Source organism: Aulonocara sp. 'chitande type north' Nkhata Bay, linkage group LG11 (genome assembly GCF_057382095.1).
Source record: "Aulonocara sp. 'chitande type north' Nkhata Bay isolate Kocher_YH1m ecotype deep benthic linkage group LG11, A_spYH_male_GT1.1, whole genome shotgun sequence".
Classification (NCBI taxonomy): Eukaryota; Metazoa; Chordata; class Actinopteri; order Cichliformes; family Cichlidae; genus Aulonocara; species Aulonocara sp. 'chitande type north' Nkhata Bay.
Window position 1 is genome coordinate 26,150,724 of NC_141354.1, and position 27,538 is coordinate 26,178,261.

The 27,538-nt window shown below is 38.5% G+C and overlaps 5 protein-coding genes across 10 annotated transcripts; 3 read left to right on the forward strand and 2 right to left on the reverse strand.

The window, feature by feature from the left end:
- The first annotated feature begins 1,273 nt into the window (after positions 1 to 1,273).
- Positions 1,274 to 10,756, forward strand: rap1gapl (RAP1 GTPase activating protein-like). Of its 2 annotated transcripts, XM_086309979.1 has the most exons (19): positions 1,276 to 1,797; positions 1,948 to 1,980; positions 2,101 to 2,191; positions 2,365 to 2,400; positions 2,494 to 2,541; positions 2,658 to 2,855; positions 2,936 to 3,033; positions 3,493 to 3,571; positions 5,057 to 5,110; positions 5,369 to 5,452; positions 5,562 to 5,662; positions 5,747 to 5,876; positions 6,028 to 6,189; positions 6,950 to 7,021; positions 8,040 to 8,126; positions 8,241 to 8,396; positions 8,482 to 8,565; positions 8,680 to 8,699; positions 8,790 to 10,756. In XM_086309979.1, exons 1-19 carry the CDS (start codon positions 1,727 to 1,729, stop codon positions 8,878 to 8,880), a joined length of 1,695 nt encoding a protein of 564 aa, XP_086166105.1. In that variant the 5' UTR covers positions 1,276 to 1,726; the 3' UTR covers positions 8,881 to 10,756. The 2 variants fall into 2 exon arrangements, with proteins under 2 accessions (XP_086166104.1, XP_086166105.1); XM_086309978.1 differs by having other exon boundaries at positions 1,274 to 1,797; positions 2,365 to 2,541.
- A 686-nt stretch (positions 10,757 to 11,442) lies between these two features.
- On the reverse strand, positions 11,443 to 12,695 carry LOC147319129 (uncharacterized). Its single transcript, XM_086311487.1, has 3 exons — positions 12,463 to 12,695; positions 12,259 to 12,376; positions 11,443 to 12,127 (listed from the first exon to the last, which is right to left on the reverse strand). The coding sequence occupies exons 1-3, from the start codon at positions 12,568 to 12,570 to the stop codon at positions 11,967 to 11,969; spliced, it is 387 nt and encodes a 128-aa protein (XP_086167613.1). The 5' UTR covers positions 12,571 to 12,695; the 3' UTR covers positions 11,443 to 11,966.
- On the forward strand, positions 11,728 to 17,781 carry LOC147319130 (uncharacterized). 4 transcript variants are annotated; one of them, XM_086311485.1, is made up of 13 exons: positions 11,747 to 12,905; positions 13,619 to 14,039; positions 14,188 to 14,220; positions 14,313 to 14,402; positions 14,814 to 14,885; positions 14,994 to 15,082; positions 15,195 to 15,297; positions 15,557 to 15,659; positions 15,739 to 15,791; positions 15,899 to 15,977; positions 16,198 to 16,694; positions 16,894 to 17,087; positions 17,196 to 17,781. In XM_086311485.1, exons 2-13 carry the CDS (start codon positions 13,827 to 13,829, stop codon positions 17,338 to 17,340), a joined length of 1,671 nt encoding a protein of 556 aa, XP_086167611.1. In that variant the 5' UTR covers positions 11,747 to 12,905; positions 13,619 to 13,826; the 3' UTR covers positions 17,341 to 17,781. The 4 variants fall into 4 exon arrangements, with proteins under 4 accessions (XP_086167608.1, XP_086167611.1, XP_086167609.1 ...); XM_086311482.1 differs by lacking the exon at positions 17,196 to 17,781 and having other exon boundaries at positions 11,728 to 12,905; positions 13,619 to 13,644; positions 13,954 to 14,039; positions 14,814 to 15,082; positions 16,198 to 17,036; XM_086311481.1 differs by lacking the exons at positions 11,747 to 12,905; positions 17,196 to 17,781 and having other exon boundaries at positions 13,509 to 13,644; positions 13,954 to 14,039; positions 14,814 to 15,082; positions 16,198 to 17,036.
- Positions 17,566 to 23,840, reverse strand: LOC147319131 (uncharacterized). Of its 2 annotated transcripts, XM_086311479.1 has the most exons (6): positions 23,622 to 23,840; positions 21,990 to 22,897; positions 21,625 to 21,721; positions 21,141 to 21,251; positions 20,526 to 20,692; positions 17,566 to 20,219 (listed from the first exon to the last, which is right to left on the reverse strand). In XM_086311479.1, the coding sequence occupies exons 2-6, from the start codon at positions 22,862 to 22,864 to the stop codon at positions 19,757 to 19,759; spliced, it is 1,713 nt and encodes a 570-aa protein (XP_086167605.1). In that variant the 5' UTR covers positions 22,865 to 22,897; positions 23,622 to 23,840; the 3' UTR covers positions 17,566 to 19,756. The 2 variants fall into 2 exon arrangements, with proteins under 2 accessions (XP_086167605.1, XP_086167606.1); XM_086311480.1 differs by lacking the exon at positions 23,622 to 23,840 and having other exon boundaries at positions 21,823 to 22,132.
- A 110-nt stretch (positions 23,841 to 23,950) lies between these two features.
- Positions 23,951 to 27,022, forward strand: LOC147319132 (glutathione S-transferase kappa 1-like). The gene is made up of 7 exons (XM_086311486.1): positions 23,951 to 24,147; positions 24,226 to 24,307; positions 24,417 to 24,545; positions 25,681 to 25,823; positions 25,908 to 26,024; positions 26,122 to 26,215; positions 26,572 to 27,022. Exons 1-7 carry the CDS (start codon positions 24,079 to 24,081, stop codon positions 26,619 to 26,621), a joined length of 684 nt encoding a protein of 227 aa, XP_086167612.1. The 5' UTR covers positions 23,951 to 24,078; the 3' UTR covers positions 26,622 to 27,022.
- The last annotated feature ends 516 nt before the right edge of the window (positions 27,023 to 27,538 follow it).

Below are 27,538 nucleotides of genomic sequence, written 5' to 3' on the forward strand. Positions count from 1 at the left end.
GTTTGTAAATGAGCAATGGCAGGATAAGTTGTAATGTAAGGTCCTGCCTCCAGTTACAATCTGATATTCAAAACAACCTGATGTCAGTTTTTTAGTATAAAGGGGAAAAACAAGCTCCATTGATATTTAACAAATGTTAAAATACCAAATAATAAGAACTAAGAAATAATGAATTTATCCCAGATTTGGGAAATTATTTTGTTATAACAGTTCTGTTATTACAGTTCTGTACTTTTTCAAACAAACAAACAAAAATACAAAACTTGCTTCTAGCCACAACAAGAGGAACAGGAAATTTTGAAATATGATAAGGAAATTGAGACACACGTTTGCAGTGAGGGGGAACAAAATAAGTGTGGGACACACTAATGATAAAAGGTAGAGTGGACTTTAATCATACAGGGTGACAAAATGTGGTATGAAATTATCAGTCCGTAAGAGGAGGTGATTTGCTGCCTGTCCAGGAAGTGGTGCAGAAGGTGGTCATGATTGATAACAGTTTGCTCAGTGACTTCCACCACAGCTTCAGAAGTGTCCAGTTCAGTGGAGGTGCATCTTTTTCTGTCAGTCATATCCCTTATACTTGAGTACTCTATGCTTTTCACTCAACCATGATTACTTGATAGCTAAACCTATCTGTTTAGCTGTTTAAATATATAAAATTGACATTTTAAACAGAGCATTCTTGTATACATTGCAAAGTTTGTGTGTGAAAGGAAGCCACCTGTTTTCCTTTTTAAATTATTCTTTAATGTTTGCCATTGCAGTTCCCTCAAAGAGATATTTCACTTAAATGTCATAGCTTTATTTGAGCTGGTGATTGAAATTTAGAAAGTTAGTCCATCTGCTCATGAAAAAGCAATACTCAGAATAAAGTTTACAATTTTGAATCCAAATTGTTGTACCAGAGGTTTCTTTTCTTCTTTCCCAGTTCAGTAATAATATTACAAGCTCCAACGTTGAGAACCATGAACTAAAATAATAATTAGTGCAATAAAACCATACTAAATAAATCATTTTAATGAATAAAATATGACGAATCACATAAAACTAATGGAGGAACATTTCTGGTACAATTTATTCTTACTGGGCGTATTTTACAATAAGGCATCAGAGTTACACACACATTATGACAAACACAGAGACAGACAGCAACCATTAATGCATTAGAACCAACAGGTGAGTGCTTTGCATTGCATGTATTCCTGCCTTTCTGTTTTTCTCGCTTTCTTACTTCCTTTTCCATCCCTCTCTCTCTGTCACTCCCTCCTTCACCCTCCCCTGCTGTCTATCTCCTCACCCTCACTGTGTGACCTGTCAATAATTGATGATTCTCACTGACTCAAAGGGTAGCAGGTCCGGGAGAAAATGTCTCACTCATTTCTTTATTTATTTACACGCCTATCTTTAAGCTCAGCCGGTCTGTGAAACTACCACAAGCGTCACTCGGGATCGATAGCGCGAAGCAGCGTGGAGCACCTGACCGTGTCCATCTTACAGTTAGCGGCGGCGGCTGCACCTGTGACCACGAGCGGGTTAATGCTGCCTGTCTGGCTGACAGCAGGACAGAGGCAGGAAAGGGAAGCTTAAATGAGTGAATGGCAGGGGGCAGAGGAGGAGGAAGAGGAGTGACAGAATGATAAAGTGAATTAATTCAACCTTAGCCAGCCCTGATTGACTCAGCACCAAACTGGCATGTACAAACATTCACAGTGACACCAAAGGCATGGAGAGAGAAAAGAGGAATGATATGTCCTACTCTAGAAAGAGAAGTTTCACTTTTGGGGCATATGGCAGGTAAGTAAAGACACTGTTAGTCTTAAATTAGGACTGGCATTGTCCTTGGAGCAGCGGCACAACCTGAACAAACGGCACTTTTTTTAGATTTAAGTCATCTTGTCTGTTTATGCAGAAGTTTCTGAAAAGCTCTTACTTCCTTGTTTACAGTGTGGATAGATTCACATGTGGGGATGAGACGGGGTGAGGCTTTATTTTCCTCTCTACTGCAGCTTTTTCGAGTTAACATGTTAACCTTTCCTGTATAATGTAAGGAGTTACTAACTGTGCTGTCTTGCTGTGTAAACCAACCTGTTGCTGCAGACCTGAATTCGTGCAGGACAAAAGTCTGGACACCCTGGATTCTCCTACCAGTGAGCGCAAGCCTTTCCGTTCTTCCAGCAGCAACCAGAAGGTGCACTTTCTCGCTTTAATTTTAATTCACTCTAAGGGATGAATATCCATGTTCTACATTTCTAGAAGTCCGTTTAGAGAAAGACTGAAATATGAGTCATGTTCCTCTTCCTCACCCGTGCTTCTGCTTTCCTTTCTCTCAACTTGAATTTCACTTTTTTATATATATATTAGGAATCAGAGCTGTTTGAAATCATTGAGAAGCTGCAGGTGAGTTACAGTGTCCATCATTTTGTGCAGTGTGTGCATCCATCAATGCCTGAGCAGCAGATGTTTGTAATCACTAAAGCTCTTGTCCATCAGGGCAGCAGGATCGATGAGCAACGATGTGAATTCCCCCTTCCTCTCAAGGTTTCTCTACTTGATAGTAATAATAAAAAAGTGACACAGGCTCTGTACTGATGATAACAGGTGTTTCCCCAAACAAACATCAGCCCAATCAGATTCTTCTTTTTTGTGTCTGTCAGTCTCCACTTTCTACAACTGGGAGAGAGCTGCCGCTTATCCTTCCTTCGAAACTGGGAGGCTATTGGATAGACCCCCCTCTGGACAGACTGGTAGATGTGAGTCCCACCTCTTCCCATTATGCCGTTGACCCAGAGAGCTATGACATCATGGAGAGAGACGGTGAGGCCAAAATCTATCACGAGTTCTTCCGCTCACGAGTAAGTAGACTTTAACTGTAAAATCTATAGGAATATTCTTTCTGCATTGATATTAATGTTTTAACCCTTTTGCCACGCAGTACCATCACTCTTTCACAGCAGTGGATCCAACTTTGGGCTCGCTGGTTCTCTCTGTGTGTTTGGAGGAAGAGGAGAATAGGCTCAGGGTGATTCTAAGGTGATCTTTGGCTATTTTGGCTTACTGTGAGACATTTTTTATTCTAAGCTACAATGCAGCCAAAAATGTTTAACAGAAAATTGTGCTTCTCCTTAAATGCCCCCTCAGCTCCAAAATGTCTTTCTCCTAGGGTTATTGTGTAAACTTTCAGATTCATATGCTGAAAGAGGAATGTTTATCTGACTTAAATCTGATGTGAAGGTGTCATGGGACAAGCAGAATTTCATTTTAGAAGTCAATCCTGGTTTAATATGCAACTTTTACAAGCATAACAAGGTCATTTAAAACTTCCCGTGTGCATGCTGTGCATCACAAAAGATCTTAAAGTATCTCTGAAAGGAATCTTTAAGGTTTCTTTGTTATAGTTTATATGTTTAATGTAGAGCGTGGTTGATCAATTATTACAAGAAACTGCATCACAGAAAAGGAGGCATAATGATTGTGCTTTATGTCTCACAGGATGAAGGAGTGTTCTCTGCATGGAGTCTTCTCTGTGTCTCTTTTCCCCACCCTGCCATCTGCAGTTGAATTAGCAAAGGTATCAAACTTCTTACTGTATCATACCTATATTTCTATTTGGCAAAATAGTAACCACAAATGATAAACTATTATTTCAAGTAAAAGCATTAATTGTGCACATTCTGTGTATTTAAAGTACTTAAAAGCTTACATATGTGTTTTATTATTTTTATGGATGCACTGACATCATAATAGCTAAACGATGAGCGGCTAAGGCTAACTACTTTATAGACTGTTTATTGCCTTACATTCTACACTGAAAAATAAAGTGTTTACTGGACTCTATGTTGTTCTGTGAAAAATTAAGCACACCCTTAATGCTTCCATAGGAATTAAGACAGTAAGATGCTAAAACAATCATCCGCAAGTCTGACTTCCTCCATAAAACCATAACTTCTGGCAGTTTTTAGGTGTGTGTGTTAACACAATGACACACTGTTCCAGTAATGGACATGCCAGCAAATTCACCCCAAGGTCAGATTGTACAATGCTCGTAGAAAAAAAACCCAAGAGTTATATCTCAAACTCTGCAGCCCTCAGCTAGCACATCAACTGTTAAAGTTCATGACAGCACAATTAGATAATGACTGAACAAGTATGGTTCATTTGAAGCATTGCCAGGAGAAAGCCTCTTCTCTCTAAAATGAACATGACAGCATGACTTAGGTTTGCAAAGCTACGGCTGTGTAAATCACAAGATTTGTGGAACAATATCTTCTGGACCGATGAGACTAAAATGAAGGTATTTGATCACAGTGCACAGTCCAGTGTTTGGCAAAATCCAAACACAACATATTACCTAAAACACCTCATGCACACTGTTAAGCACAGTGGCGGTGGGGCAATAGTTTTGCTTGTTTTGCAGCTTCATGCAGTGATTAAGTTGACAATGAACCCCTCTGTATGTAAAGGAGAATCAAACAGGCGGCCATCTGTCTGGTTGGCCAGTTAAAGCTACTGCAGGGCCATGCAACAAGACAATCATTTCAAACTCAGCAGCAAACCTGCGACATAAAAAAAAGAATAAAGGTGTTTCAGTGGCCCAGTCCAAAGTCTAGATTTTAAACTATGGAATGCTGTGGTGGGAGTTAAAGAGAGCTGTGCGTAAAGGAATGTCTCCAAGCATCCAAGAACTGAAGCAATGAAGTGAGAGTCTGATAAAGTCATACAGAAACTTCAAATCTTCAAATCACATCAAGTTGCTGCTGCTAGTGTGGTTCTACGAGCTACTGAGCAGACAGCACTTTTTGCAGTACTGCAGATGGTGACTGTAGCACTTTTTAATCTTGCAGTTTTTCTAAAAGAGTAATATATATGTAAAAAAAAAATGCAGCATAGTAAAAAGTATTGTTTCACTCTGAGAGGCAGCAGAAAACGGAGAAATAAACCAAAAGAAATGCTCAAGATACCCCAAAATCAAACCTCAGTACATGAATAAATGTTCTCACTTTCAAGCACCGAATACGTGACAAGCACTTATAATTATTCCTCACATTCTTTCTAGATGCTTTGTGACCGAGTGACTGCCTCAAAGTTTGACGTGGTCTGCTACCTGAAGGTAATATGCTCTGAAATGACTTGAAAAATTGACACATATTTCACATACGTCACAGGAGGAATGCCACAGGTGTCACCAAAAACAATAAGAATGGCTCAGTTAAACACAAACGGGTGTCCCAAACAGTGTGACAGTGAGCAGAAAGGTAATACAAAGAACCTGATGTGGTTTTTCTCCCTGTGCCTTTCCTACTGTGACATGTCAGCATGTTTTCTATGAAGCTCTTCGCTCTTCAACTCTCTCTTCTTCCTCTCTCAGGCTCCAGAACTTATAACCACATTTGATGAACACAGAGTTTCTCCTAATTTCAAGTTTGGTGTTTTGTGCCAAAAGGACAGGCAGGTAAGAACTGATGCTTTACTTCAAAATGCCATGCATTTTTATAAAAAATGGCTAAAATATGGCAGCATATCATAACCAATCCCTCTCAGAGAAATCCATTTCTCTGTAGCTCACTGAGGAAGACATACTGGGTAACAATGAGGAAAGTGAGGAGTTTAAAGAGTTCCTGTCTATTCTGGGAGAGACGGTTCAGCTGCAAGGATTCACGGGGTAAAGTATGCTGACAATGTGAAGAAGTGACACAAGAAATGTGGAAAATCACATGGTTTCTTCTCTCCTCGCTCTTTTTCTCAGCTTTAGAGGAGGACTGGATGTGTGTCATGGTCAGACAGGAAGTGAAGCAGTCTACACTTCCTTTCATGGGAGAGAAATCATGTTTCACGTCGCAACTAAACTGCCTTACACAGAGGGTGACCCACAGCAGGTCATTAATCACATCATCCTCAGTCTGTTTGTGCTGATGATTCACAGGAGAGTCTCTCTGAGGATATTATGTGTAGTTAAGTTTATGTGGGGAGGGACGAATCAACTTATTTTTAGACACTAACCAACATTTTTCTCATCACCCTGCACAGCTACAAAGAAAAAGGCACATCGGTAATGACATCGTAGCTTTGGTCTGCCAGGAGGGCCAAACCCCCTTTCTGTCTGATGTTATCAAGTCTCACTTCCTTCACTGTTTTATTGTCGTCCGGAGGATTCAGAGGCAAGAGGAAACAGGTGGAGCAGCATATCAAGTAAGTGGGCAAAATACATCCCCATCAATGCAAATTGAATAAATTCACCATATTTGTAAAGGAATATAGCAGCTGGGTGGCCCGGTGATGTAGTGGTTGTGTGGTAGTGCTGGTGTCTTACAGCATTAACACTGACATTTTTGCAAAGCCATTGTTGTTACTTATATGCTGGCATATAGATACAAATATCCATTCATCCATCCACCCTAACCAGAGAATTCCAGACCTCCCTCTCATCCAGAGGTACACTGAAGGGAGGTATCCAAATTAGATGCCTGGACCACCTCAGTGCGGAAGAACGGCAGCGCTGCTTTCAATCCGTCCTGAACGACTGAACGACTGGGCTATATTTGTTAGGAACTTTTGAACCTGACTGGGTCTTTCTAGGGAAATTTCTTCTTGTTGGGGAACCAGACAAAGAGCATTTTACACAACCCCGATGAAGAAAAAATCATCAGGTACCAGAATACTATGTACCTTGGGAGGAAGCTCAAAGGAGCTAGCCTGATGACCAGGCTTTATCCCACGGGGCCCACTCTGACACTCAGACACAGCCTGAACAGGCAACACGGGCTGGCTGACCACCTGCAGGAGGCACTGTAGAGTACAGGTTTAATGACTGCTGGGTGGCAGTCAGGGGCGAATGCCCTGGCAGTTTGAAAACCAGCTGATGAGACTAGCTGTTGATTCAAATATATCTGTGATAAACTGACATCATGCAACAATCTCTGCTAATCTCTGCCATTTTTGTCTTCTGCAGGTGTCTGTCACGGCAAGAGAAGATGTTCCTCCCTTTGGTCCAGTGCTTCCAGATCCCCCTGTCTTTACAGATGTAAGAAAAAACAGAGCTTCATCTGTCTCAGTATACTTTGTTTATGTGTTTATTTATTCTTTAATGCAACAGCTACAGCCAATTCATATTTTTTTTAGGTATATTGTACTTTATTTGCTTTGTCAGTAATATTCATTTGATGTCCACTGCGATTTTCTCCCAGAAATGTCAGTGGACGTCAAATGTTTAATAGCTTTTGTTGCTTCATCTCTGGATGGCAGAGCTTGCTACAGAAATGAAATCTTCCTAATTTTTTTCCTACTTGCTTGGTACTGAGGGGCCCATTGCATGCTATGAAAAGATTTACATAATAATTTGAGGTCTCACAAGATATTTAGAAATAGGAGTCATGCTACGTAAGTTGAGAGTAAGTGGCCAAAAGATCTACAACAATTTGTGACGCATGAAAAAGGTAAGAAGAGTTCATCCTTGTGTCAACAATTCAGGCTGATTGAGCTGATAGGAAGGCAGCAGTAACTCAAATAACCACTAGTTCAAAACATGGAGGTCCAACCTGGCAGTGGCAAAGTGGCCCTAAAGTGTATACTTGCTGTCCAGACTAGGGCTCTAGTGGACAAACCTTCTTCAGTGGAGACATGTCAGTTCGACTCGTCACAGTGAGCACAGGTGTAAATAGTAATATGATGGCTGAAAGTGGTTTCAGAATTCTGGTATTTTGTGGTTCATTGCCACACTGTCATGGCTTATTGAGACACTAAAACAGAGCTTGTGTTACTAGTAACTCCTGCACCTTCCTTACAGGTCTAAATATGTGCTCTAAAAAGACACAGCTTAACATGTCAGTCTAACCTTTGTCTTGCCTTGCTTTGCTCCTTTGGACGTCATTGACCATTCAGACTGCTTGAATGCGAACACACCTTGATTTAATTAGTGAAAGGTTGCTTCTGCTCCACCTGCTCTCTGTGTCAGTCCTTTATTTAAGGGAGCTCAGTATTTACCAGTATAATCAGTGTGTGAAATATCTCACAAGGTTTGTCTTCCTTTGTCCTTCCTTTAGCATTCAAAGTTCAGAGAGTTTCTGCTGGCTAAACTCATTAACGCTGAGATATCCTGCTATAAGGCTGAGCAGTTCAGCAGACTGGAGGTAGATGGAGGAACACTTTTCCCTAATGCACTTCATTATTGAATATCTGTGTTTTTTATTCTTCTGACTTTGACCTCTGCCCTTTGCATTTTCCCCTCCTTCACTCATACAAAGCTCCGCACTCGTTCATCACTCCTGGAGAACTTGCAGGCTGAACTCTTCACCCGTTCCCAGTGCATGATGGGGGATCAATCACTGATTGCTGTCCCCACTTCAGAGGGCCTGCGGGGGCCATCTGAAGGAAGTGGGGGATTTATTGAAAACTTTAAGGTGAATGTTTGTATTTCTCTGAAATACTTGCATGTTTGAATTTACAATTTTAACTAAGCGTTCTTACCTCTGTCTCCTGTACCAGAGAGCCATCAGAGTGCGGAGCCATTCTTTTGAGAATCTGGGGGTCCCCAGGAAGAATGCTAGCAGCACATCGCAGAAGGCTAAGGTAAAAAAAAGAAAAAGAAAGAAAAAGCTTGCTGTGCAATGGAAACTGTTTGAATAAAGTCATAAGATTATTCATACTAAATGCACTGATGTTCTCCTCTACCTTCCTTGACAGACAGAGAAAGATGGAGATAGGTGAGACTCATAAAAATATTCTAAAAAATTAAAATGTTCAGTTGTGTATGAGCTGAGGAAGTAAAACAAATCACTTTTTGTTCTTTTTAGTGACAAATCTTCAGGACCTCTGCCTGCTCCCACTGACAGTTTGGGGGCAGCTGAACTCAAAGATCAAACAAGTCCTCAAGAGGAGATATAAAAGCAAAAATGTACTTGTAGATTTTAGACATGAATATAGACATTGCTGGCCTGTATGGTTAGACTTTAAAATCCTGGTGGATGACTTGTATGTAAATAGACTGTAAAAGTAAATAGTTCTGAATGCATAAAATATAATTATATGACTGTTATAGGAGTGATATTCTAGATTCATGAGAATCGTTAAATTTAAATGTTTTGACTTAAAACAGATGACAAGAGTTTAAATGATAAGACAATATCAGGTTTATGCCAGAGACTGAATTTGCAGGAAGGCAACACCATATAATGAATTAAATTAAAACTGAACATAAAATGTAGAAAATAAATGGTTTGTTTTAAAGACCAATAAAATGTACCGGTAATTTGAAAAATCAGTTACTATTGTCAGGTGTTGGCTGTGTGCAGGTCTGGAGGACCCACAGTGCAGACTCCGGAGACAAAACGTGAACTCAAAAACAGCTTTATTGCTCAACAGAAAAACCATACAAAACCTAAACTGGGAAAAATCCTTGGTTATTTTTGATGTCTTAAATATACAAATCAACCAACATAAAGCACAAATACAGCATCTGGATAGAACCAACCTTTTAAATATTGTAAAAAATTGATAAATTGATAAATTGACCGCTCACACCAAATCGTCACTTGAGTGTGGTGGTTGTGGATAAAAGCAACACATGCACAATAAAAACTGTTTCTAAACTGATTTTAACAAAGTGTGGCAAGAACACTGGAATAACAATGAAATGAAGCAACAAAATAAAGGGACGTGCTGTTCTGTCCTGGAGTGATGATGCAGGTAAGGAGGCAGAAGGAGGTGAACTGTTACTGCATAATATATAAGATTGTTTGATTCGAATAAGATATGCAAGAGTCCGTCAAATAAAACTGCACTAAATAGGTCATCACTTAGTGTATGCACTCAGCCAGAAAGAAGAATATGTGATGAGAAGCAAGATTGGCAGTACAGGAAGTATTCAGATCTCTTACATATGCAGAAAATACTCATTTTTATGCATAAGTTAAAAAAAAAAAGTATTTCAGCTATAGTGCACTATATGGCATAACTATTACATGCTTATGCTTTAATTCAGTGATGTCAAACTCATTTTATATTCTGGGCCACATACAGCCCACTTTGATCTTGAGTGAGCTGGACCTGTGAAATTCCCCTTGCTGTCAGTGTAAAGAAGTTTAACTATATATTCAATCCATTATAAATCAGCATATAAGTAAAAAGTGCGTTTTCAACACTAAACCTCACTTCTTCTAAATAGTAAAGAAATGCTGCTGCAGTAAATGAACTGTCATCATGACTTTTCTGGCTTAAACTGCCAGTCTGTAAAGTTCTGTAATTAGATGTTTTTTTAATTATAAAAGACAAAGTTGGAAATATATGAATCCAGAGATCTGAACCAATCTTGTGATGGTTTGTTAGGGATCATCAAAAATAAGTAATTTATTTTTGGCAAGATCATTTGGCTGCTGCCTCAAAGCACACTGTGCGCTGTCTATCTTGCGTGCTGCACAATATCGTTTATTACTTAGTAAATACTGATATCTATGACTAGCTAGTTTATTGTGATGGTGCTTTGTTTTCTCTATTATTATGTTGCTCTTTGTTGTTTGCTGTCTCCTCTGTTTGTTTGTTTGTTTGTTTGTTTGTTTGTTTGTTTGTTTGTTTGTTTTTTTCTCCATACAGGTGACCCAGGAGTTTTTTTTTTTTTTTTTTTTTTTTTTTTTTGTCTCTCTTCCCCCCCCTTCTCACCGTCTCTTCTCCCCTTTGGTTTTCTTTCTTTCTCTCCCCCTCTCTCTCTCATTCATTCCCCCTGTCCTATTTATTAAAAAAAAAAAAAAAAAAAAAAAAAAAAAATGACAAAGGATGAACTAAAGCTCTGCCATCACGTAATGTCGCATACTGCTGTTTCTGATGTCATTTAAAAATATATATATATATATATATATATATATATAAAAGACAAAGTTTATTCATAGCAAAAAAAAAAAAAAAAAAAAACCCGGACATTTTTATAGTAGATATATATTAGATAGTGGAAAACTGGCACTTTTCTGTCATTTATTAAATATCTATTACTTTATTCCTTTGTTGTCGCATGAATAGCTATGGAAGAGGTGTTTATCAGTAGGAAAAGGTGTAAAACTTGTGAAAATACAATAAAAAGTCAAAAATGTATGTCCTTCTTCAGATTTTCTAAAGCAGTACAATGGGCCGGTTTGGAGTATTTGCCAGGCCCCCGAGCCTTATGTTTCACACCCGTGCTTTGGCGCGTAAGTTTGTAATCGTCATGGTTGTCTTTAGGGTTATCAGAGAGTGAACTACTGCTCGAAGTCGGTAGGTGGCAGTAATGCACATGTAGGCTGTCTTGCCTGCTAAGCATTCAAGAAGAAGAAGCCCGTGCGGAAGGCTTTTGGCTGTTCTGTACCACCTGATTTGTAGCTTTTAGAGCAGGTAGGCGAAATCATTTCGGTCCCCCTTGTGGTCAGATACTGCTACTGAGCTTTTTCGTTATTTATCTAGCTCAGGCTAACTCCTGCTATCGTTTTTTAACTCCGTCTTTAACACCATTTAATATAGCATCGGTTGTAGCTAACTGTTAAAAACAACGAGTGGTTTCTGCTCGCGGTCTTTGCTGCGATTAGTTTTATTTCTGCTAAGCCCGAGCAGTAGTGATGGGCAGATGAAGCCCCATGAAGCACTGAAGCTTTTCATCCAATTGGTTCACCCCAACGCGAAGCTTCATGAAGCTTCATTTGCTCTAGCAGGACACCTACTGGACGTAAAAATAATAGCTGGCATGAATTTGAAGAGTGTGGCATTTTGCACACAGCCTGTAAATGTCAACAACAAAAGGAGTGTGTAAAACATGTATATTGTAGTGATGGCAGTATACTGTGTATATTTATAGTGGCAGTATGGGAAATGATTATTTGGAAATGCTTGAAATGGAAATGATCATTTACTGTGAGGTGAGGTGTGGTTGGGGTGTGGACAGTGGTTGTGCTTTTGTAACGTTGAGGTATGGACAGCTACACACTGCCTGTTCACATTTTATTCTGTAAAAACTAAATTTTCACTGCTTTTATGACCTTTTTAGTGGGGAGAACATAGCTAGGATTTAATGATTTAACAAATCTTTTGAATCCTTTGTCCTCCACAATGCTAAATGGCTGGGAGTCCTCAATCACCATGCTGACCAGGTCTTCATCTATTTGAGATTGTTCTCCTGAGGAAAGACAATAAAGATAAAGCACAAATATAAATATCACACACGTAACTTATAACAGTTGTATAATATTGTTATATCATTTAGTAACATTACTGCATCCTATATTATCATTGCATTTGATGGCTCACCTGGTCTTGCTCCACGATCGGTGTCCCCCTTATTCTCATGCAAAGCTCTGTAGTGCCTAAGCATGGATGAGGTGTTGCTGTTATATCCCAGCTCCCTGGCACATAGCAAACACTTCACCTTGTACAAAAGTCAAGACAGCTCAACATAAATTGTATTGCACCATCAGTATCATGAAAATACATCTTCTGTAGAAATTTACATACCTTGTTGGGAGGAATAAGATCAAAATGTTCCCACACAGGGGAGGACATCCTCCTCTTCTTAGCTGGCTCCATTCTCTCCTGACTTTCCTCACTCTCATAAACCTCCATACGGTCTCCAAACTCTCACTAACCGCAACTCTCCATCAAACACCCACATTTTTGAATGAAGTCTGAGGGGTTTATATCGCTGTCATATCTCGCGGCAAAGTTCGAACCACTTGGACGATCTGATTTCCTCGTGTCAGCATTGTTCCCACATCATCATAATTAATGTTGTTCCAGGTTCAACATTGCAAGTGACCAATCACCTTCTTGTGACGTCATTCCTTTGCGACTTCGAAATACCCGCCTTCGATTATTTCGAAATACAAGTGAAGAAGCGAAAAACCGCCGCCTGTCCGCCGAATTTGAAGTCAATTTAGGATACTTTCCTTTAATAAACGGTAAGCATTATACATATGTTCCTCACTTGGCTTGCTGTTTGTTTGCTAGCGATAGGCTACTTGACAACAGCATTAGCTAACCAGTGTTCTCTAGACCAGTGTTCCCCAACTTTTTGGGTGTTTCGTGGCCCGGGGGTTGGGTCAGGCAAAATTGCAGTAGCTTCCCTGATCATTTTACAAACATAAGTGAAGAGAATCTGGACTAAAAGGCCTAGACTTATGGTTGTGTGCTGAATCTATGAATCAAACTATCACCTGGAAACATAATTAACTGGTCCATAGCTGTGAAACTGGACATGAGTTCTTGATTCTATGGAGATTAACAGTAATCCAGAAATTTACAAATTTGTCCTGGTACATCGCGTAAATGTTGTCCCTGGGACATCGCGTAAATGTTGTCCCTGGGACATCGCGTAAATGTTGTCCCTGGGACATCGCGTAAATGTTGTCCCTGGGACATCGCGTAAATGTTGTCCCTGGGACATCGCGTAATTGTTGTCCCTGGGACATCGTGTAATTGTTGTCCCTGGGACATCGTGTAAATGTTGACCCAGGGACATCGTGTAGATGTTGTCCCTGGGACATCGTGTAAATGTTGTCCCAGGGACATCGTGTGATAGCTTGTAAATAATGGAATGAAAATTATTGATTGTTATTAACTTGTGAAAAAGAAGTGTAACAAATCCACATGTTATGTTCTTACACCCTTACAGAAACTGTGACTCCTTCACAATGTCAGGTAAATGTCAACTCATGTTGAATAATCAACCAATCAAGCCTTTTATTATCACATGCAATGTTACACGTACAACTGCAATGAAAATTTCACCCCCTTCTGACCATACATATATTGCTTAAACATCACATTGGGAAGACAGGTCGGAAACAGTTAGGAAGGTCAGAAAACAATTTAATTAATAGATGAGGGGAGAGGAGGAGAAAAAAGAACTACAACCAGACAAAGCTCCTAGAAGACTGAAATGGATGATGGTTGCAGCATGCAAAAAGAAAATGATATCTGTTGACTACAGCATATGCTTTCTCACAGATTACCTTGTGGGAGTAGCTGGACCAAACTCTATTGGTATTTCAAGTTTGAAATCCCTGTTTGACCAGACTAACATTTCAGATGAGGTACCTCTTGACATAAAAATCCTTTTATGTTGTCATAAAACTAATGTTAAATTCTGCTTTAAATACACTTTATTGTACAATTTACTTAATGAATCGTATTCCTTAGTTCTGTTTTTATTTATATGTATTTATTTATTTGTTTTATAAGGTAATAGATGGCCTAATCTATTTGCAGTGTGAGGTATGTTGAAAAGCTTGTTTGATCATAATGACATAGCATGTTTACGTTTTTTGTAATGTATTTGAAAACATGTATTTATGTTATTTTTATAGAATTTCCCTCACATTTATCCAATACCAAGCCAAATCACTGGAAAAATTTTGGATGGGTCCACAAGAGCACAAAGTGCATACTTTTTGAAGGTATGACTTGGACTGTGGTAACTATGTTCTTATCACAAAGGGTTTATAAGTTGCCACTATAAACAAACAGCATTTTCCAAAATTGAAGCCTTGTCAGAAGAACCTGAAAAATACCTTTCTGAAACCTTTTCTGTGTAAAGACTTGTTCAAAAGCAATGCACACAGATTAAAACATTTCTGTCTTGGCCAACTGATAAAGAACACCAAAAATTGAGTGGTGCGTGTTGAGTCTGTGGTCTTGATTTGTTTTGTACACACTATAGAAATTAATTAATGTAAACCAAAAATGACACTTTCTATATGTTTGTGTATCTGCAGAATTAATTACAAGTCTCACCTGACAAGCTTTTGCAGTTTTGCAGTGTCATTCTTGACAGAAAAACATACTTGTCACATTATTTTTATTTCCAGAAAAACATCTTTCAGATGTATGAGAAATTGATTGGAGCCTGTCTGGAAAACGGCAGCCACTGGACCTTGTTTGTAAGTTGCACAGATTTTGCACTCTCTCTAGTGCATGATACTTTTCAGTGTCCCTCATTAGGAAAGCTCAAGGCCCAAGCCTACCATATCCATCTTTTTACAAAACAGTTTTGTGACATACCCAAGAGGACCATAGTCTATATGAATTCATTTGGCGAGTCGGAGGTCAGAAAAAGTGCGGTGTTGAAAAACTGGAGGTAATTAATTAACATATTTAACATAACATATTTAATTTAATTGAAATCATTACCGAACGTGGTTATTGATTTCTCTATATGCTTTTTATTTGTAATAACTGCGATCTCTCAGCTCATTTGCTTCAGCAAGAGGCTGCGCTGGAGAGTGGACCTTGTCACATGTGAGCCACCCACATCAACAGGATGGGAACTCATGTGGAGTGCATGTCATAATGGTACTGAAAACTATAGCTTTAACCTATATAAGTAATGTTTACATTTTTGCCTATTCAGTTTTTAAAGCCTTAGAGGCAGGATGGTAAAATCTCAATTTTTTTTGTAGATTGAACCATTTCAGCAGTAATGCTTCGCTTTGGTTGCTCTGTTTTTGTTTTTTTTTCTCGGGGGGGGGGTTAAAAACAAACAAACATTTCTTTGTTAATCTAATTCTTTTTGTTCTTTCTTTTTTTTTTTTTCTTCTTCGTCAATTATTAGTTTGCCCAATCTCTCATTGACGGTAAAACACAAGTGGAGGAGTACAACACTGAAATCACAAAGCTCAGGTCCCGACTTTGCCACTACTTATTTTCCTCAATAGGTAAAGATAAAATTAGCTGCCTTCTTTTTCTCTAACATTGGAAAATGTAACTTGTACTTAAACAAATTATATTTTGCAGATCGAACTAGGAAGTGCAGTCAGTGCTGGTGTGTGATTGCAGCCAAAGACCGGGTACACTATGACATGTCCTTAGCCATATAGATTGTTTATTTAATGGACTTTGTTCATTTGCTTTTTGTTTGTTTATTTCTTCTTCTTCTTTTTTTTTTAATTCACAGGTGCAGTGCCAGAAATGTGGTGCATACAAGCACATGCGTTGTTCAAAGTCTGTTTGTGGCATCTGTATCTTCTGTGAGAGTAAGTCACAATATAACTAAACAATGTCCAAAAATGTTTAAAGTGAAAAAAATTTCGTAATTTTGCCTTTGCACACCCGGACTGTGTAATTAAAGTGGACGTTTCAAGATCCAGTTTTTACACAAAACTATTTTAGACATAACTGTGTCGTATTGTGGGGATTTCTCTTCACAATTAAATTGATATAGTGCTGTTTATATCATTCTTCTTTATGTAACAGCACAGTGCAGCACAGCAGAGGGAAAGGAGTTGTGCAGCATAGTGGGTGGCTATACAGGAGGAGCAATAGAAGTAGCCAGTGAAGAATGTCATCAGGGAAAGCATCAGGCAGCGAATGACAAAGGAAAAGTTCCTAAGGGAGAGAACATCTGCAGCAAATCGACAAGTAACAGTGAGATAGGAAGACTGACAGTCAGAGATGAAGGTACACAGACTGAAAGAGATGAAGGTACACAGACTGAAGACAACGAAAAAGAAGCAGAAGTATACGGCACAAGTCTGAGTACAGATAATGCTGCTGCTGATGATGTTGACAGGATCGATGCAGATACAGAATTCCAAACTGATTCAGAAGGAACTAGTACAGTTTACAGAGTGCATGGTCGCTTATCTGTACCAAGCTCAAAAAAGAAAACCTACACAATAACAGAAGACGAGATCAAGCGCAGAATCAACGCAGAGAACATGTCAGTTCATGTTTTCAGAGGTTTGATTGGGGTAGGTATACATTTCGTGATTTTGATGTCACCTGAAATAAATCCGGGTTACTCGTATCAATGAAGTGACAATGTGGCTGGAAATTGTGCATTTGCTGCAACATATACACAATTACACCATGTAAACAAAAGCATTTAACTTTGTGCGCGTGTGTGTGTCTCTCTCTGCTCTTTTGGTGTTTGCACTTTTTCTTTTTTAGGGCCGTAAAGCCAAACTGCCTGCAATGATTCTTGACAGGCCTAAGAAGGCCAAAACTAAAGTAACAGTGTTTAGTGTTCTGAGTGAGGAGGAGGCTGGGGAGCTAGCCCTCGGGTTTGCCGGAAGATTGGCCTGCGATGTCACAACAGACATGGTCTGTAAAGGCATCGACCATTCAAGTGCTGATATGACAAAGTAAGTTAGTAAAACAATATGAAAGTTGTATCTTTTTTGGTATTATTTGTCATTTCCCCGTATTTGGGTTATTGGTGTAACATTGTTAATCTTACTTTCTAATAACAGACAGACTCTTCTCAAAATCCAACACAATCTTAAACATGAGCTGACTGATTCCTCAACCTTCAGTTTGCTGACACACACCTTTGGCCCCGCTGCACTGGATTCTGTCATTTCATTCCTGTGTGAAAAACTTGATCTTGTCTCTTAAATAATGAAACCTTTTGTGACTTTTGTTTGTTCTGTAAATCAGAATCTTGAAAATTGTTCATTGTTGTTCTAAGTTTGTGTTAACTATTTGGCAAAAATGATTGGTTCCTAATCCAAACAGCATAATGACTGTTCTAACACATATCTTAAAAATGCTACAAAGAAAGAAAATTATCACATATGTTTCAATATGAATGTAATTGTGTCACACTCGGTTTGTAGTAGCTTTCCTGTTTTATTTTGAGTTTTGGTATGTTTACACTGTTATTTTTATTTCCCGTGTGTTCGTCTTCCCTTATTAGTTTTACTGTATTTAATTAGTCTGATTTAATAACTTATAATTATTTACTTTCCAGTGTGTATATATGCTCCTCGTTTGGATTATTGTTTGTTTGAGTTCTGCCTGTCTTTTCTATTAAAGATTTGGACTTTTGGACTATTAGTGGACCTCGTAGGTTTTTATTCTGTTCAATTGGTAATTGACTGGGTTTAATTTAGTGGCCTGGAAAACAGGCCGGAGGGGTCTGGTCATTTTAACCCCCTAAGACCCGAAATCTTCCATGGCATGCATTTTTAATTTCTCTTTGATATTTGGGCCGATTGGAACCCGATGAATGTAAAAAGAAAGAATTACCAGGTTTTGTTTTTTTTTTACCTAATTTTTGTTTCTGAGAAAAATGAGAGCCACATATGAGGACATTAATTTGAAATTTCGATAGAACAGTTGCAGTATAATGTCCTCATAACTGTATATCAGGCACTTGTTGATCAAGATTTAGTATTTTGGTCTAAATAACCCAAAATGTGATGTCCACATGTGTGGACGCCAGGCTGGAGTAAAGTGTTAGAGCTATTTATACCTATGTAAACTTTTATACACTGGTTTTTACCTGTCTTGTTTCAGAAAGGTTTAAAAGGGTAATGTCCACAGTTTATTTGTTTATTTATTTGTTTGAATTCAACATATTTTATTAAAGTAATTGAGCTTGAACACAGAAAAAACTGAATCAAATAATCATAAAATCAAATCACTTGCACTATACTGAAGTCTAATCTACTCTGAGCTAATGCCGGTTTCCAACACTAATGATCGGGTGAAGGAGAGAGATGAGGGTGTGCACGGCCACTGGTGCTCTTATCCCTGTTCTTTGTGATACAATCCAACAGGAAAGCAGTCAAACCCTTGGACATTAGCCAAGTTAACGTTCACAAATATATACACACAGAGGAACTCTGAGCCCCAATGTCAGCATTAGCACAAACATGCCACTTCATACCAAATCTCAGTGTGAGGTCAGGTGTTAGTCTCATTCCATTATTCTGGCTATATTTTCTTACTCATTACTATTAAACTTATACTTAAGACTAACTATTAACAAAATCACACCCCAATAACTCTGTTATTACACTTTGTATTTAATCATAAAAAGGCTGGATGTTGAAACCTTTTACTTCTATTTTGTATGAGCCAGGATTCTCAACAGCTGATAGTGACAGGTATCGTTTTATGGAGCAAAAAACTTAAGAGCGCATATTTTATAAATAATACCAACAATTACAAATGCAGACCTTTAATAGTAATAAGTAATCCTTTATTTATAATGCATAGCAATATAAAAATAGTAACATATGAAAATATTACAATGGGCACAGATGAATTTGTATCAAAAACAGCAACCAAGCCAAAGTAATGAATAACACACATAAATAACAACTGCTTGAGAGACCAAACAATTTCTTTTCATCTGTTCCTTGGCAGAAAATTAAGACAGCTATTCAGCTTTAGGTTTCAATAAACAGAAGTAATGGATGCAGTCCCTTTGAAATGTCACACAAAAGTCTACTTGTGCATATACTTAGCTTTAACTCTTCTCTTTTTTGTTTTGTATTCCAAAAGGTTTTCATTTTCTCCAGAGGATGTCTCTCTTTCAGTGGTTATCGACTGTTCACATTCATTTTCACAGACTGTTGGAATGTCGATGCTGGCCGAACGTTTCTTGCTAGAATACAATGGCCTAATTTTGCGTGCATTATCTGTCGTCTTTATTTCGTACTGGCATATACTTTTGCCTACTTGTTTTGTTTTTAAGACATTTGTATGCAGTTCATCTATCATTGCAGTAATACCCTCTGGAATGAATGCCCACTGTTTAACTGTGTCTAAAACAGCATTTAGTTTTCCAACTGCATCTTCTGTGCATTTTTTGTCTGTGCTTTCAACTACAGGAGTGTCATTCAAAGTTGATAGAGGACTTTTCAGAGAGTTTTTCATTTGTTTAAAATGGCTACAAGCCACCTTCAGGCAAGCACATGTGTTATAGTGAGAGAACGTACAACAAGTGCACTGAAGTGTTTCAGCCGATGCAAAAAAACACAGATTTCCAAACAAACTTGGCATTTTTATCACTTTCAAGTCCTCACAGTGTACAAAGTAATGCCTTTCTTTCACTGCAATTCTTGCCAAGGTCTGTTTCCATGTTTGGATAGATGTCATTGTCAGCCTCTGCTAATTTTGCAAGTAACACTAGATGCTTGCAAAGAAGTCCTCGTAAGCCATATGTACAGTTGCAGTAGGACTCAACAGGGCAGACATCATACACCATGTCTTCTCTTGACTCAGATGGGACTTGATATGCATTAACTCCATGGCTGTTCTTGACTGTAATTTTAAGAGCCCAACCACTTTCCATCAGTCTTGAAGCAGAGTCTGAAACTTGAGGCAAGGTGTCAGCAAACCTGTTTTTCATGCGGCCCACATCTTGCAGGGTTTTTATGACTGAGAAGTAGTCGTCGGCCTTCCCTAGGAGCACTTCAATCAGATCATCCAGACGCCTATTCTTGTAGCCAGATAAAAACTGGCATTTCAGGCGGTGGAAAAATCTGAAAAACAGTTATTTGAAATGATTAGTAACTGTAATTGAAGGAATTTAAAGTTTTAATCAAGACTGTATTATTTTTAAAAAAATTGGAATACCTATTGCACACGTCTTTTATAAAGGAATGCTCTGTGCCGGTTTAGCTGATTTAGGCAAATCCACCTACTCACGCTGCTAGAATTTAAAGGATTTGCCTAAAACCTGTTCTGGCAATGACATGACGAACCTACTCAGTTTAGCCTCTTGGATTAAAGCATAATATCTTTTTTTCAGCAATACAATCGAATGAGGTCAAAATAATAAATCATACCTTTCAATCACATTGTTTGTTTCAGAACGAGCGTGACTGAAGCGACGGCCGTAGTCACACCACATGTGGCCAATGCCTTCCCAGTGCTTCTGAAAATACTGGCACACCAAAGGGTATTGCTTAAATGTCTGGCAGAACTCTGCTGATGTGGCTTTAAAGTCGTCCTCCTAAGAGAATTGGATGCAACAGAATATATTTCAATCCATTTAACAGACCTATTGAAATCTTTAATATTATGTATTGAAGCCCTTTTCCTTTTATTGAATAACATTAAGAATTTTAAGTTATTAATAATATGTCGTGTTTTTGTATTAAGAAGCAATTATTTCTTCCCTTACAATGGCTAAGAAGGAACACTAAACCTATAAGCATATTTGGTTTCAGCATCTGTCTGTGAAAGAATCCCACTCACAAGTTCTACTGCACAGTGGGTGACACAATGATGTTCTGCACAGCTTAAGTACTTGTTTTGATAAGCAAGATAAGAAGCCAGTTTTAGAAATTGTTTCAAAAATCTATTTTGTATCTCTCTGTAACTTTTTTTAGCAACTGAAAGTTATTATGCTCTTAGTGTAATCAAGAAATCAAAATGTGAAATAGACAAATTACACTTACAGATGTGCAAGCTTTCAGCTTACAAAAGAAAGAAATGATTTCATTTCTCTTTTGGGTGTTAGAAAGCCCATGGACCCCGGACTCTGATTTTGAAAGCCATCGATTAACAGCCTGTGAATGTAAGAGAAAAAAAGTTAATCTGGAGAGAGAGACAGAGGAGCAGCTGTACAAAAAGCATAAAAGAAAGCTGACGTCCAAAAATAACTTTGTCACTCACTGGACAAGAGGACCTGTGCATTACAGAAATCAACCAGGCAAACATATTTTTAAATGTCAAAAAGAGCTTTGGGAAGCAGCCACCAGAAGATGAGTGCACTGTGGTCTTAAATGGATGGACATAGTCACTCAACATTTTATCCCTTTATATTCATTAACCTGAGTAGGTGAATATCACAATGAGGCAAATCATAACAACAGGACCCTGTTGTAAAAATGTGTTTCAGGTGCATCTTAGACAACGTGAAAAGAAAACAATGTGGTTTACCTGCAAGACATGGTACCAGCATAGAAGGATAGCTGACTCTGGAAAAACCTTCTGCAAAGCATTTATTTCCGCAAAGTCTTTGTCAACCATAAATGCTCTACAGAAAAAAAGAAAACACTAAATGAGATTAAACAGTATGAAAATGTTTTTGCTATCTCAAAGCACCACTTCAATGCCAAATTAAACATTTCAACTCACAAGTAGATATATAAAATACTGCATACAGCCTATAGGAATAACTTTAACAACTGGAAAGGAAAGTTTTTTGCAGCCCATGCTGCAGCTATAGCATTAGATTCTGGCATGTTATAACTTTTTTGAAAAGGAATTATTTCAAAATTAATAGCTGTCAATGTATTATTTACCTCGGGGAAGTTGGGAAATGCTCACAAACTATTCCAAGAACAGTTTCCAGGGTTTTCTGACTTTCGTTGCTGACAATAGCATAGGCCACAGGGACTCCATGCCCATGATCATCTCTTACAACAAGTGTGAATAAGGGAAATGAATACTGGTTAACGCAGTGCGTGGTGTCAACAAATACTAACTGTTTTGCATAGTTCTCCATGTTTGATTTCATTACAGGTGTCTGCAAAACAATCATTAGTTCTTGGTCAGATGTGTATGGTTGATAGAAGAGAACTTCTTGATGTTTTCCATTAAGTAAGGTATGTACACTTTGACTGTCTCCACAGTTAAAGTGCTTCTTCCTCATCATGCAGGTTCTAACACTGTCAATGTCACGTGGTGTGACAAAATGCTCTCTGTTGTGAAGATCTCTGTGTCCATGTTCTTTGGCCCATTTATGACATTTGGTTAGTACGATGGCTGGCTTAGTTCCAAGGGAAAGCAGTTCCTCAATCTTCCTCCTCAAATCACTGGAAATATTGTTGAAATGTGCGTCTTTTGGGTCCGAAGGATCATGCCCATCATGCTTATCATATGTACGCTGCACGATGACTGTGTGGTCTTTCCAACATTTGAGTACTTTAAATGAAACATAGGCCTTACAGCCCACTGCTCTGTAGCTGTTTCGACTTTTTTCCCCAGCTCTGATGCAGTTGAATTTGTAATAGTCTCTTTTCCTGTCTTTACCTGAGGCAACATTTAAACATTTATAATGTCCATGAAGGGTTAATGAGTTCAATTTTTCTAACACAACACTGAATGGGTCCTCCTGGCATTGTGACACATGCACACAAAGTTGTGTGTCTTTTCCAGTTCTTTTTTTTTTCGTCATTCAGAACACTTCTTCTAATTATGTCGTCCATTTCTGGTGGAAAAATAACGAAGGTTTAATTAGTCAATATTCATTAATTCATTTTAACTTGTTTTGGGGTTTTTTGCAATACAATGTAAATATTAAATATAATATATATATATATATATATATATATATATATATATATATATATATATATATATATATATATATATAAAAAATAATATAAAACAAACAGGGGCTAAAAGAAGCTAAACTTTCATATGGTATGTCTCTGGCAACTTTAACATGATGTCCCAGGGACAACATCTACACGATGTCCCAGGGCAACTTCTACATGATGTCCCAGGGACAACATTTACGCGATGTCCCAGGGACAACATTTACGCGATGTCCCAGGGACAACATTTACGCGATGTCCCAGGACAAATTTGTAAATTTCTGGATTACTGTTAATCTCCATAGAATCAAGAACTCATGTCCAGTTTCACAGCTATGGACCAATTAATTATGTTTCCAGGTGATAGTTTGATTCATAGATTCAGCACACAACCATAAGTCTAGGCCTTTTAGTCCAGATTCTCTTCACTTATGTTTGTAAAATGATCAGGGAAGCTACTGCAATTTTGCCTGACCCAACCCCCGGGCCACGAAACACCCAAAAAGTTGGGGAACGCTGGTCTAGAGAACACTGGTTAGCTAATGCTGTTGTCAAGTAGCCTATCGCTAGCAAACAAACAGCAAGCCAAGTGAGGAACATATGTATAATGCTTACCGTTTATTAAAGGAAAGTATCCTAAATTGACTTCAAATTCGGCGGACAGGCGGCGGTTTTTCGCTTCTTCACTTGTATTTCGAAATACTCGAAGGCGGGTATTTCGAAGTCGCAAAGGAATGACGTCACAAGAAGGTGATTGGTCACTTGCAATATTGAACCTGGAACAACATTAATTATGATGATGTGGGAACAATGCTGACACGAGGAAATCAGATCGTCCGAACCACTTCATGAACCAGTCACGTGGTACAGCCGGGCAGCGAGGCTTCGGACGTCATCATTTTCAGCTCCTCCCATAAATGAAGCAAGCCTCGATACGCGCTTCGCGGAAACGCCCCCTCCATTACTCGACACACGCTCCGAAGCCTCGATACAGAACGTCCCATCACTAGTTTTTGTTGCTCTTCATTTAAAGCTCTTGCTAACAACTCAAAGAGCGGCTGCTGACCCCAGGATGACCTCCAGAAAAGTTGTGGAGTTGTTCTACGATGTAGTTTCTCCGTATTCATGGCTTGGTTTCGAGGTTTGTGCCGTCTTGATGTGCACCACAGCATCAGATCGGTTTGTTTAGGAGATGCGCAAATATCTCATGTGTTTGCAGGTCATGTGCCGCTACAGAAACGTTTGGAACATCGACCTCAAACTGCGCCCTGCGTTTCTGGGTGGCATCATGCACGGAGCGGGTCAGTAAAGATCAGACAGGCACCTGTAAACCTGCTGCAGGACACGCTGCACGGTCAAATCCGGGTGCGCACTGACTCTGTTTGCTCTCACATTTCTCTTTCTTGACAGGCAACAAGCCTCCTGGTTTGGTTCCTAACAAGTTCGGGTACATGACAAAAGATCTCAACCGCTTGGCAGAATACTTCAGTGTCCCCTTGCAGTTGCCTGCTGACCCCTTTGAGGTCATGGTCCAGAAAGGTACAAGCAGAATCAGCTCTATAATGTCTATTGATTGGACTATTAGACCCAAGCTATTTGACCCTATTAGACCTTATTTGACCCCTAAAGACATTTTAACTGAAGCAATGACGCTTGATTTTGACAGAAGTTCCACATTTAAAGAAAAACATAAGTGTCTACTACTTTTTGTTGTTTTTTTAAGGGGGGGAAACATGCAACTAAAACAGATTATCTTCAGATATGGGAAACTGAACTCTACTATTCTTAACTCCCAAAAGTTTGGGTAAGTGATAATGTCGTAGTCATGACTTGTGACATGGTGTTAAAGCAACACAAAGCAAATTTAATTTAATACTTTAAAACACTTGGCTGTGGCAAAACAAGCTGTAAGCACAACACAATATACACTTGACACTTTATTAGGTACATCTCACCAGTACCAGATAGGACCCGCGTGTGCTTTGAGAACTGCCTTAATTCATAAGAATTCCTCAAAGATTTTGGTCCATGTTGATCACACAGCTGCTGCACATCCATGACGTGAGTCTCCAGTTACGCAACATCTTAAAGGTGCTCTATTGGATGACGTCTGATGACATTTCAAGAAACCAGACAAAACCAGCTCTGGTAACAAGAAGATATTTTCCCCCAGAGAACTACCGCTGTCATATTTTCTTTTTTTTTAGACCATTCTCTGTAAATCCCAGAAGATCAGCAGTTTGTGAAATACTCAGACCAGTCTGGGACCAAAAACCATGCCACATTTTAAGTCACTTAAATCACCTTACTTCCCTATTCAAATGCTCAGTGTGAACTTCAGCAAGTTGTCTTAATCATGTCCACGTGTCTAAATGCATTGAATTTCTGCCATGTGATTGGCTGAATCAATATTTGCAATGAATGTGTGTACCTAAGAAAGTTTACTTCCCTTTTTATAGAGAGCCAACAATTCCAAATACTGTTGTATGGTTCATAAGAAACCCTCCTTCAAAATTTTTAATGATTTTCACCAAAGATCGAATAAAGAACTGCAGATTAAGAGATTTACTGAAATATTAGGCTTGAGATGTGACATCTCATGATTTTGTCAATAGTGGTTCAGGTAACAGATGCATGTTAGTGCCCTTTTTTTTTTTTTTTTTTCTTCTTCTAGGCAGCTTGGCTGCAATGCGATTTGTGGCAGCAGTGCAAGAAAAAGAAAAGGATGGAGAGAAGGTGGTGAATGTGTCCCGTGAGCTGTGGAGAAGAATCTGGAGTGAAGACAAAGACATCACTGAACCTGCGTCGCTGTCTGAGGTGCAGACTCTTTAACATCCTGGCTGCATTTAAAACAAAATTAAGAAGCACAATTTAATTTTGAGACTTTTTGTGTTTTTGCAGGCAGCAGTGAAAGCTGGATTGTCTGAAAGTGAGATAAAAGAACTGTTGGCCATGTCCACCTCAACGCAGGTCAAAGAGAAGCTTAAAAGCACAACACAGGCAGCTCTTGATTATGGGGTCAGTTGTCCTTCAGCTCCTCTTGTAGATCTAGCAAAGTGAAAAACAAACAAACCATCAGCTATAACCCAAATCTCTCCTCCTAAATCCTTGTCAGGCTTTTGGTTTCCCCATGATTGTGTGTCATGTTGATGGAAAGCCAGAGATGTTCTTTGGATCTGACAGATTTGAGCTCATGGCCCACTGCATCGGTGAGAATACGATTCTACCATCTCTACAAATTTACTATCAAACTGGCTCAAGTAAATGGAATAAAATGACACCTTAACTTGTAGTCAGTGAAAGACTTTGCATACTTTTGGCTCTTTTAGTAATTCTTTATAGCTGAATATTGAATCGATATTAAGGAATCAATTGTCACTTATTTTTTGAACTTGTTGCTCTCTAACAATTAAAGTTATTCTAGTTTTGTTTTTATTGTAAATCACCTATGATTTCAAAATTACAAAAACAAACAAAAAGGTGTTTGGCACTCTGGCAGTGGCACTACTTTTCCTTCTTATTGTTGGCAGTTTCTTATTCAGTCACATTTTGTTCTCTGTTTCAGGAGAGAAATGGCTGGGACCTCAACCCAGCAAATCAGCTGCCAAGCTGTAAAATGAAACCTGTTTTCATCTAAAGACGATTTGCTCACAGTTTTGATTTGTCATTAAGTTCCATCTTTCATTTTTCTGGAATTAAAATCCCAGTTTTCCAAGTTGTGAAAGGCTCTGTCAGTGGCAGTAACAAGTTTCCAAACTGGTACTGTTGAGATATGCGTATACATATGACTTTTTTTTTAATGTTAGTCATAAAAAACCCTAATAACAACAACAACAACGAATGTGGGTGTAGATTTGGTCACATGATGTGTGTCTACCAGGATCAACCAGTGTTCACAGACCTCAGTGCTCATATTTTGACATATCATGTAATCTACTGCTAGTATTGTGATTAATGCATCATACAATTGTGCTGCTAATTATGTGCCTAATAAAAGCCTTTGAAATACAAGAAAAGTATTTTTGGCAGCTTGTACTAAACCTTAGTATTATTCTTATTATTATTATCATTATTATTGTTATTGTTACAGTAATATTCATGGTCCCAGCTGATACTTTTTTTTTCTCTGCCAGTGCTGACATTTGTGATTTTTTTTTTTTTTTTTTTTTTTAAATGTCTTCTAACTGCCAGCTGGTCAGTTGGCCCATTATTTCCATTCATGACTGAAATATTGACCCGTTTTCTTCCACTTCACCAATTCAGAGTTGCAGTGGGGCCGGTACACCCTGGACCAATATATCATCCTCAGGATGATATCTAACATATATATCATCCTGAGTGTTAATATATTGTTAAGTGCTAATTTGGTTAAACCAGGAGGAGTCATAGTTTATGAGGCTGTACATCTTAGTTTAATCTCAAGTGGGCTGAAGCAGTAAAACTATGGTAATGATAACCTAAAAAACATCCCTCTAAAATGTTCATAGTTAACATATTTAAAAAAACAATAATAATGAGTCATTATTCATTAA